The 11,415-nt window shown below is 48.7% G+C and overlaps 1 protein-coding gene across 1 annotated transcript; it reads right to left on the reverse strand.

Annotated features, from left to right (window-relative positions):
- Positions 1 to 3,727: 3,727 nt before the first annotated feature.
- On the reverse strand, positions 3,728 to 11,357 carry DMRT3 (doublesex and mab-3 related transcription factor 3). The gene is made up of 2 exons (XM_052701067.1): positions 10,919 to 11,357; positions 3,728 to 5,423 (listed from the first exon to the last, which is right to left on the reverse strand). The coding sequence occupies exons 1-2, from the start codon at positions 11,355 to 11,357 to the stop codon at positions 4,459 to 4,461; spliced, it is 1,404 nt and encodes a 467-aa protein (XP_052557027.1). The 3' UTR covers positions 3,728 to 4,458.
- Positions 11,358 to 11,415: the final 58 nt, after the last annotated feature.

Consider the following 11,415-nt stretch of genomic DNA (forward strand, 5'->3'; position numbering starts at 1 on the left):
CATGTCCACGTTTGTCACATAGCTCTGGTTACAGCGCTCTGGTACTATGATACTGTGGAGGTCAATGGAATTAGTCTCTATAAGGGACGCAGCTCTCAGATGAGATTTCCAATATACAACAGCAGCCTGCCTGGAGCTGCTGAGTCAGGCACAAAGCTGCTGAGACAGTGCATTATCAAAATATGTTTGGGGCAGGAGGCTTGTTATCTGCCTGTGGCAGATGAGTGCAGGCACATTAAGATACTGCATTAAGTTAGTTGGTTATAAGCAAAGGAGAAGAATGATGCTCCAGAGTTATAGGTCCGCTAGAATTGAAGTTTGGATAGTGTGCATTCAGAAATAATTTTATTTTCCAGTAATGACAGTATGTGATATCGAGTAAGAAATGAAATTGAAGAATTGATCTTATTCTTCAAATACAGGATGGCTTCAATATTAAAATTAACATATAAATTTAGCATCAATCTTATTCCCCCACTCACGTCCACATGAAGAATCAATCACAGAAACAGTATTCTGGGAGAATCAAAATCGTTTTTCAAACGTGTCAGCACGAACGCGAGGCGAACCTGTTCACCGGGAGCCCGACAGACGTCGTGGAGGTGGCCCTGGGGCCCCAAGGAGGGCACGTCGGGGCCTCGGGGAGCGCACCGCCAACCGCGGAGCCGCAGGGCGGGACGTGGGGCAGCGCGGCCCCGCGGAGCACAGCGCTGTGTTCCGCTTCTAGCCGCCCCGCGGGGCGGCTGAGCGCAGAGCAGCAGGCAGAGGGGCTTCCTGCGGCGTTCCCATCTGTGTTGCGTGCACAGGCGGGTGGGTGGTGAGCCGTCCTGATGGGAGGAGCGCTACAGAGAGGTACCTGGGCTCAGCCGCGCCGCGCACCCGGCGCAGGAACGGCGCCTTGAAATGAGGGTAAGTCCTCTTGCTACAAGTGACTCGTGGATGAGGTATCGCCCCCTACAAAATAACAAATAAAAGTGAAATAGGGCCTCTAGTTGCAGGACTTCAGCAGAGACCTCACCAGATTCCAGCTAATCTTCTCGATGCTTAAATTCATTCTCTATGGTTTCTGAATACGCAACCAGTACCTCCAGTTTCAACCCTACTTCTTCAGCCATGCATCTTCTCCCTCTTTTAACCACGAGATGAAGCCAGAAAACACAGGGCTGGGATGTGGTACTGCAGGGACCAGGGCTGGGAAGTGCATGGCCTGAGGCAGAAAAGGTGTCCTCGGGAAGGACTGCTGAGGCAAAGGAAAAGGTGTGAGAGGGTAGTGCATGTGGGACAGGTGCCAGGAGTGGGATGGGATAGGATGGGATGGGATGGGATGGGATGGGATGGGATGGGATGGGATGGGATGGGATGGGATGCAATGGGATGGGATGGGATGGGATGGGATGGGATGGGATGGGATGCGATGCGATGCGATGGGATGCGATGGGATGCGATGGGATACAATGGGATAGAGCATAGGAGAGCAGGGGTTCCCACATCTCCCATTTGTCCACAGTGTAAGGGCAGGAGGAAGTGGGCATTTCCCACAAGTAAAGACATAAGGAGCAGAACTCCAGTGCCATGGGGTCCTGCCAAAATGCCAAGGGCTCCAGATCCTTGCTGCATGATGAGTGGAAGCTAGAAATGACATCCACAGTTAGTGACAATCTGGAAACATATCTGCAAGAACAAAATACATTTTCAGTGGCACCACTGCTGGTCAATCCAATTGGTTTATTTGAGTCAGTTTGGTTGGTTGGTTAGTTTGTTTTCCTGTTGGTTTGTTTAATGGAACTTTTAGATATCCAAAATACTGCAGAAGTTGTACTGCAGACAAACAAGATGTGTTTTTGTTTCTTTGTTTGTTTGTTTGTTGAACATGTTTAGGTTTACTTTATTAAAAAAAAAAAAAAAAGTTATTCTGAATTTAGTCACAAAATATTTTATGATTCCTGAAAGAACGACTGTTTTAATTTCTATGCTTTCACAGAAAAATTTACCAAAAGAGATAGAAATCATAGATAATAGAAATCAAGATAGAAAGCAATTATATTGCTAACCCTGCATTTTTCACCTAGTGTGTTTGTAGTAAGAACAGTTTACCCCAATTTAGCCAAAGGTCATCTTTCTCTGAAAGATATGTCCCAGTTCCAAGACGTCAAATTTCTGCTCACTGAAAAGCCAGAGACCACAGTGTGTAAGATCACTATGAGCTGTGGCTGCCACTGTTTGGTCTTCCTGCTGGAGGTTATTCATCCTCTGTTAGGAAACAACACAAAACAAAACAAAACAAAAAGAAACAAACAAAAAAGAAACAAATCAAAAAAAAAAAAACCAACAGAATTCATTCAACCTGCAAGGACACGTACAGAAAAGTCTCTGCTGAAGGGAAATCTGCCTGGTGCACAAGCTCAAGACCTGAGCTCATGGATCTGTTTGTTCACATCTAGCCTTCTCCTAACCTAACTTCTCTATGATGTCAGAGCACAGAACTTCACTACCTCATCTCTTTCTCTTTGCAAGATCAAGCTTGTTTTACAAGTATCTATTACTTTTCTGTCTGGAGTGTCTTGAAGATGAATTTGTTTACAAGTGCCATTGAGTATGGGCAGATCTGTCAGTACAAAACTGCAGTTCTACATTGATGAAAATTCCAGATGTTCTTACATTTGCATAAGGAACACCATTAATTTTCTTTCCTCCACTCTCCACCTTCCCTTCTTTGCTCTCTAGCATAAAACTACAGATTGCTTTACTGAAGAGATTGCAAAAATATGCAATAAAAAGTGTCTTTCTGATCATTTGTCCCCCAAGGAAAATAAAACCATTATTTATTTTATTCTCCTTCTGCTTGTGCTTGTTCAATATCAATATAAACTGTGGGATTCATTGGGTACACAAACTTTACAAAGTATGAAACGCCGAATGAGAACACAGGCATTCACATTAGCAATGGCACTAGACAACATGCCTGACAAATTCTACAGTTTTACAGCCCACTTGCTTCAGATCTCCCCCCTCTAGGGGAACCTTCGTTGGGTTTGAGGAGGAGGGCTGGTCTGTACACCTGGCAAGCCTGCCATCCATTTCATCTACATTGAGAGATGTGCTATTGAAAATCCAGCTGCCAAGCAGACGTGGTCACTTGCAAATGGTTCAAAAAATGGCACAAAAACCTTAACAAACAATTAACAAATGTTGTGGCATTCATTACCAGAAGCAATTTGTGGTGTTATTCTGACACTGCAGTGTAAGTAAGATAAAAGGGGAATTCATGCATGCAAACATGCAATAAATTGTTCAAGTCATTACTTTTCCAGATGCAGGAAAGTTGCCATTTAACTCAACATTTTTTTAAAGAAAGGGCTGCTATTACATCCTATCTCCTATTTCTGTTTCTATAGCATAGGGAAGAAGATGCTTCTGAAGGGTCAGGAGAGCCAATTTTGTTTTGTTTTGTTTTCTTTTTTTGTTGTTGTTGTTGTTTGTTTGTTTGTTTTTCTGATTACTGTGACTGTAGCTTTACTCTCCTGAACTTGGAAGTGTTTGTAGCACATATCCAAGGACCTAAGCTTCCCTCATGATAACATTTGCTGAGTCTCAGTTTTAAGCTACGAGGCATGAGGGCAGAACCTGGACTGGGAAAAATAGATTTCCTTTGACTGCTATTTCTGGAGCTAGACATTGTTACCCCAGCTGGCAATTAATCAACTCTCTATCCTCAGAAATGCTATTTGCCCAATATAAATGACATAAACCAAGATCATCATCTTAGTTTATTTTTCTAGAGTCCTTAGCATGCTACATTAACCTGACAATGTTTAATCTTGCGTTCATTTCACAACACACTTCATGCAATTCACAGCTGTAATTGGTTTTACACTGACATTACACGTTTCGACCTAGCCATGGGAAAAGAATAACTCGTAAGATTATTTCTCTAAAAAGTGTCCAAGCTCAAACAGTACAGAAGCAGCTCATGCTAGTTCCATGTGCATAATTCTTCTGCCTTTTCTTTCAATGCGAAGATGATGACTGGTCCTTGTTTAAGTCCATCTGCAATTGAACTACTTATGTTTGATTTCTTATGTCCTGAGGAGTTCTCTCTTATAAAACAGCATTCAAGTATTCTAGTTTAATATCCCCAGTTGTCTGAGTTAAGGAACAAAGTAGACCTTGAGCTTCTGTTTCCGCTACGAATCTTCCAGAGTCCCGTAACCGATGGCTGTAAAGTCTTCCTTTGTAGTACACACTCAGAGTTAAAGCCAGAGTATTGCTATTTGGCATTATCCAATGAAGTGCAAGAAATTCAATAAGTTATGTCTTTATTGCTATAGTACAATACCAAGCAAAGTCGTCTTTTAATACAATTGCAAGGGTTTCGTAGAGTATATGTCTCTCCTCTTCAGGCCCAGTAGTTCAGCTGCACTGCAAATATCACTTACTTATCGTATGCCAAAAGTCATTCTATGAAGATGTGTTGAGTATTCTCGAGTCTGAAGAATCAGACCTTTCATCATACTCATCTTCTGTGTAAAGAGGTTGCTTAGACACAATAGGACATCCATCATCAGGGATTGAGATCCTAGGATCTTCCGATGAGCGAGAAGGAAGGACAGGAGAGCTTCGGAAGACGCTGGCCGAGTTGCTAGAGAAAGGACTGACGTACTGGGACCGCAGCTGGTACTGCTGCTGCAGCGTCATGGTGTTCCACAGGGTGACGTCATTAGGCAGGAAGGGACTGGACTGGTTTCTTGCCAAAGTGTTCCTCAGCATCAGCGGGTAGCGAGGTGGCTGAGGGAATGGGTGCTGCAAAGGTACAGCCAGAGGATTGGGCACAACATTGCTGGAATCGGCAGAGAACCTCAGCGTGTCGGGGACCCTGAAGGCCGAGCCCACAGACCACTTGGAAGAGGAAATAGGATAGGAACTCAGCGTGTGTTCAAAAATGTGCCCGCTGGAAGGCAGAACTAGGCCATCTGACTCCGCAGAAGTTCTCTCCCCGCTGGCCACTGAAGACCGACTGGACAGGAGAACCTCAACAGCGCTCACCAGGTCACCACCACATCCCTTCAGGATCAACTCCAGCACGGTCGGCTTCTGGTTAGGGAAGATCTTTTTCAGCACTTCCAGTGGAGGTCTGTTGGCCTTCAAGCTAAAAGGTAAAGAAACTGTCCCAGAAGGACCTTCTATCAGGAGGTGGTTCTGCTCTGCATGGTACTTGGGGCTCTCTGGACGGCTCTCTGTGCTCCCACCGTTCTTCTGCACTGCATAACCAACCTCATCCACTGATACAATTTCTGGGCTTTCAGGAGTGAAGCAAGTTTTGGCTTTAGTCATGTCTGGGGAGCTCCTTTGGTCTGTGTCTTTGTCACTGTAGGTCTCGGCATTGTCTGTTCCACTGGCATCACCCAACCGCTCCTCGCTGATGTCTGCAAAGGAAGGCAGAGAAGTCAACAAAAGCTGAGTCCAAATGGCTTTATGGACACCTGAGGATAGACTCTTCTTATAGGGAACAGAGCAGGCTCCTAGGGAAAAAAAAAAAGCATTTTTCTGCTAAAATTAAATTCTCTTTGCAACATCACATGAGAACAAAACTACAAAAGAGTAATGTGACATGATTTATGCATTTTATGCTTCTTTACAGTTATCTGTCTCACCCTTCCACGTATAAGAAAAGAAGCAGTATGATTTTTTCTCCTGTATCAAATGTGCAACACCAATCCTTTTATCCTTCTTCACTAGTTACAAGAAAGCAATGAGCCACACAAGTACAAGTTCTCTCAGAGGAACTTGAGCACTTTCTCTCTGTGATTCCTCACTTGTGAGATGAAGATATTCAGAGAGATCTTGGAAGACCAAAATTTCCTCTGCAAATGCAACAGCATTGGTAGAATCACTGCAACATATCTGCTGGCTCAGGGTTTAAGAGCTTTTCATGTAAATCAATATATTCCAGTTCTGGTTCTGCAGAAATCAGTTCCTTTCCCAGCAAGAACCACAGGTTTCTCTTCTGAACCTGATCACAGCTGATGCCTTCATTGATTAGAACACAAAATTTAGAAAGAAAAAAAAAAATCTGAAAGGACCACTTGAAGGCATCTGGTCCAACTTCCTGCTCAGAGCAGGACCAACCTAAAATTTGGAGCTAATTGTTTTAGCCCCCGCTCAGCTGGGCTTTAAATATTTCTAAGACTGGGTGCTCAGCAACTTCCCTCAGCAGTTGTTTCAGGTACCTACCTTGCCTTTCATGTGTGAAGCTAAGAAGAGCAAGAGCTGAGCACATGGCTGAGCACAAGCCCTTGGACCTTGCTGTTGCCGGAGGGACACACAAAAAGGGAATGCCCCATTCTCTGATCACATGAGTAAAGCCTGGCCAGAGAATGGAAACCTTTGGAATAAAACTGCTAGTCAGAAAGAAGATAAAAAGACTAATTGCTTTCCCAGTGTATGCGCAAAGGGGGCAATGTATTTGCTTGAGATTATTCGCAGTCACTTGTCCAAGAACGCTGTTCTGCTGACCTGCCTCATGCAGTGCAGTGTTGACTTCCTGACAAACTGTTTGTCACCTGGGGAGGGGGACACTATGCAAGCTGATGCAGACAGAGGCTGTGTTCACACAGCAGTGCTTTTGAATGCACAAACGTGAAAGACAGTCTGCAGAAACCAGTGGAAATACTTGCCTGGTTTCCCAAGCTCACAGTGATCAGTGCAACTAGATACACCACAAAAAAAGCAAAGGCTTCCAAAATGTGCTCACAGTCACCCCTACCAGACTGAGAGGGAACTAAAGGCATGTAAATGGGAGATTCTTGCTGCTCGCCTCCTGCAGGTCTGCCTCACTGTCTCACTCTGGGAATGGACAGTACATTTCTGGTGCAATTTATGCACTTTCTCACTGTGAGAAACGAGTCAAGGTCTGAGTAAGCTGTGCAGGAAGTCACCATGCTCTCCAGAACGGGAGCTACATTCCTCTGCTGTAAACTATCGCCTCCTGGCAGAGCAGAGCAGACAGTTAGCAAGGCAAAGGGCTGTTCTCTGGTCGAGGCAGGAGCGATAGCCATCCTATAGAGCCGCAGGTGCTGCTGGCTCGGACAGCAGAGGATAAGAGTGGGAGCAGAGCTGAGGTGCCCTTCTGAGGATCCGCCCTTCTCTCTGAGGTGCACGACTTGTGCTGGGTACCCATTTTTCAGCTGGTTATGCTCTCCGTCCAGTGCTAATAGAGAAGCAGGTATACTGTGTGAGGCAACGTGCATATGAACTGCTTTATGCACTCTGCTTTAGTCTTGCCTTAGCATCCGAGGGGAATGCAGAAAGCAAACAAACCGGTAACATTATCCTTTCGAGAGAATGCTAAGAACTTGGTGTAGCTTTTACATGAAAAATAAAAGAAAATAAAACAAAACAAAACAGGAGGATCATGCTACCTTTCCTTCTTAATCCCCCCACACCTTCATAGCCACACATTTATTACCAGAGAAGGGATGTTAAGAATAATTCACGTCTGAATGAAAGGGCAATTTACACATTCGCAGACAACTAATTGCCTCTGTCCCTGTCGTGCCAGGGACGGAGCGGCATTTAAGCGTCCTAATTTCCACATAGATAGATTGTGCTGAGGTACCTGCGGACCACATGCACGTACTTAGGTCAGAGCTACCGTGCTTTGCAAATGATCGACTGATAACAAGTGCCAAGGGGAGCTAAAAATACATATAAATAATAAGAATAAAACGATAACAATAAAATGGTGTAAGATTTGCTCTCCCTAATGGGAAACGCGCCTGATCATCGAGTTAATGATTATTTTCAAGATCTTTCTGGCTCACCTTCGTTTTCAGTGTGTTTAAAGGTATCCTGATGAGGACTGGCATTCTGAAAAACCACCCCTCCTCCCGCAGCCGGTGCCCTCCGCACAGCCCGTGCAAAAATCCTCGCCCCCAGCATCGCTGCCGGACGGCCCGTCGTACAGCACCGCACCGCATCGCTGCTCGCTGAGAGTCACGCCCGGGAAAAGAGATTTGGGCCATTTAAACGAAATGCCATCAGAGCCATCAGAGATCGGGGGGCTGCCCGCTGCCCGCGGAGGGGACGGCTGGAGCCGCCGGGATGGGGCTTTTCTTTTAAAAAGGGCAGAAAACAGTGATCGTTAAATCAGCAGAGGTGTGGGGAGATACACGAGAGACGCCTTTACGTGGGCACAGAACTATGGAAATGTCGCTAGTACGTATTAAACCTGAATATCTATATTCTCAGGTTAAAAATATTTACTTTGTGTTTAGAAATAGAGCCAAACTGCGCTCAACCAAAGGAGTTCTCTCCGCGCGGCGAGACGATGCTGGGGCTTTCAGAGGGCGCCGCCAGTTTTTATGTTCCGTTTTGTTGCCGGTGGTGGTGATTTTGTTTGTTTGTTTTGTTTTTAAAGCAGCTTCTATTTCCAATTGCCTCTCTCCACGCATTCACTTTGCCGCCCCAGAGGAAATCGTCTTCCCATTAATGTCAACGATGGGAAAAACATTCAGCAAACGTCAGTCGTGCAGACACACAGCCCCGACCTGCCGCTGGAACACACGGAGCGTTGCAAAGGGAGAACCGTGCCTGCGTTCACTGTAGGCTAATAGATGTGAGTTAATCAACTGAGCTGCTGGGAATCTGCAGCAATGCATACCCCAATTTTTCCCTGCATATTTACACATTGAGGATGATGAGGCAAACTTCGTAAAGCAAACAACGCAAAGCAAAGTACCGCAGAGAGAGGGGGAAGCTGCTCTATGCAGATTAATGCATCTCAGGAAAGCCTGCTCTCCTGCTTTAGGTCCCACGTTTGCTCCCTTGATATTCCCACTGCTGAGCCGCTGTGCAATGGCTCTGCTCTCTGCTCGTGATGACAGCCCTATCTCTCTCTGCAGCACGGATTTTCCCTGACCACGAACACACCTGCTATTTTCCCTGCCTCTGTTGTCAGCACGGACTCATACCAGAAATATCAGAAAGCAAGAAAGCTGTCCTAAAAAATACAAGATGTGGAGTTCTCATTCGGGGTCGTTTTGTTGTTGGATCTTTTTTAGTGGCTAAACATTTGCGGGTCAGATTTCTGTAGCCGTTTGGGCAGGTGCCGTTTCTAAAAAAAAAAAAAAGCCTGTCAGCACAGACCTTCTTCCATCTCCCACCTCGGGTGCTTCCTGGGAGCTGCTGCCCCCAAAGAGCTGCTCTGACCGAAGAGGTTGCTCTGAAACCAGCAGGAGACTCAGCACAGTTCTATTAACTGCTGGCCTTGGTGACTTACTGCTGCCTTAACACACCCTGTGAGACAGAGATACGTGAGCACAGCGTCCAGAGAAGGAGTGTCTCCATGCTGCAGATGCGACGGGAGCCGTCTGTGGGTTATTCACTGGCTTAGAGCAGAACTTTGCGGTGGTCCCTCCGCATACGACCCGTTCCGGCAGGAAAACTCTGCTTAAAGCAAACGGGTCCGATCCCATCGCGCACCGGGGACCTTCCTGGAGATCGGTGTCTGAAACCGGGGGAGCAAATAACTGCATCCTTCATTCAGACCGCAATTTTAGCGCAAGTAGTGAGCAGAAAAACCTCTCAGTGCTCGGAACAGCGCACAGCCATCTGCTTAACGGCGCTGGGCGACAAAAGAGCCCTGGAGGAGATAATGTTCTCCTCTCTCGCACCGTTTCCTTTATTCACAGCACGATCTTCCAGCTCGCCCCAAGTTTCCTTTCCCCCGCCCTGGGGCTGATGGATGGAGACCCGCTCGGTCCCTTCGCTCGCAGAGCTGTTGGCAGAAAGTGCTGACTGGCTGGCAGGGAAGAATTCCTCATCAATACACTCTGATTGTATTTTGCACACAAAACGCCTGTTGCTTGGTAACATTTCACTTGGGCCTGACCTTCCCCAAAAGTTATTGCTATCAGATTCGATTTACACTGTCCTCCCGTGATTACTGTAATCTTTTAAGCTGGGAAGTTCATACATCAGGGGGAAGAAAAGTTGGGGCATGCAAGTCAATAGTGCTCCTGCCCGCCAGATTTATATCCTGCTGGCGAAGTGCATTTGTTTCACTTTCTGGAGAGGGCCAAGACGCATTTTATATTTTTTTCCCGGTGACCCCGTGCTGCAAAACACACCTGGGGCCGAGAGGCTCCACACCGCCGGGGAGCTGCTGCGGGGAGAAAATCTGGGGTGGGGGAACCCCATTTCCCGGCCCGGGGGAGCAGTCGCGTGTCGGCTGCCCGCACACTGCCAGCAGGAGGGCTGCGACCTGAGAGGGACGAAGAGGCGGACTGAGCCTTGCCCACAGAGCAGCCCCGGCCGTGCGCGCAGACCCGTGTCCCTCCCGAGCCCTGGGCAGGATACCCTGCGCAGCTCCCGGGGCAGGGCGCAGGAAGCAGAGGTGTGACGCGTAGTTGCAATCATCTGCGGAGAAGGCTCACACCGCACCTCGCCATCCTGGCGGATTTTCTGGCATCGGGGAAAGGGAACGCAGCTCAGCTAGTTGAGAAGCGTGTTACCTAAGGTCGCGTTCCTTAGGGGCCGCTGAAGGCTGTTACCACGGGGGAGCCCCGAACAGCAGCCTCTGCTCGCCCTCCCTGCAGGCGGTGCATCCCTGCCTCTTCTCGGCCCGCACTCCGCACAAAGTGACTGTTCCCATCCCCGTTTTCTCGCTACACGGCCGTGGAGGATAGACGCAGAGATGGACCGGGAGCAGAGCAGAGACTCGCACCGGGCCCAACACTCTTTTTAGGGCTAATCAGAGCCGGGCTCTGTTCAGGCGTCCAATAACTACAAAACGCTCCTGCCGGGCAAGAGGAGGCGGCCAGGCCTTCCCTCCCCTCCCACCCGGACGCGCCGTCGGGGCGAGGGGATCGCGCGCCCCTTTCTCTCTTCCCGGAGCCTCGCGAACCCGCCGCGGCCTCACCTGCCTTGGGGAGCGGCCCCAGCAGCGCGGGGGGCGGCTCGGTGGCCCAGCGCAGCGCGGCGGCGGCTGCCAGCTCAGCGGGAGCCCGCTGCGGCCCGGCGCAGGGCGGCGGCCCCGGAGGGGCGGCGGAGGGCTCGGCGCTGCCCGGCGGCCCCGGGAGGGAGCGCAGCGAGTCCGGGAGGAGGCTCTCCAGGCTCTCGTTGGCCTGTTGCCGGCGCAGGGCCACCTGCGCGGCCATCACCCGCTGCCGCTCGATGATGAGGATGCACTTCTCGCAGGTGCAGTCTTTGAAGCGGCAGTAGCGCTTGTGGCCCTTCAGCCAGGACAGCACGCCGTGGTTGCGGCACCGGGCGCATTTGGGTGTCCGCTGCAGCGGCGCCCGCGGGGGCTGCGACACGGGGCCGCCCATGTAGAGGTACGGGGAGCCGTAGCCGTTCATGCCCGCGGGAGGAGCCCGGCGGTTCCGGGATGGAGAAGGGCACAGCAGGGGCGGGCTG

Source organism: Tympanuchus pallidicinctus, unplaced genomic scaffold (assembly GCF_026119805.1).
Source record: "Tympanuchus pallidicinctus isolate F22 unplaced genomic scaffold, pur_lepc_1.0 scaffold4, whole genome shotgun sequence".
In the NCBI taxonomy this organism is placed as follows: domain Eukaryota; kingdom Metazoa; phylum Chordata; class Aves; order Galliformes; family Phasianidae; genus Tympanuchus; species Tympanuchus pallidicinctus.

Coding starts and splice junctions, on each gene's coding strand:
- DMRT3 (XM_052701067.1), bottom strand. CDS start 11,357: ATGAACGGCTACGGCTCCCCGTACCTCTACATGGGCGGCCCCGTGTCG. Junction 5,424..10,918: donor GGGGCCGCTCCCCAAGGCAG/GTGAGGCCGCGG, acceptor CTTCCTTTGCAG/ACATCAGCGAGGAGCGGTTG.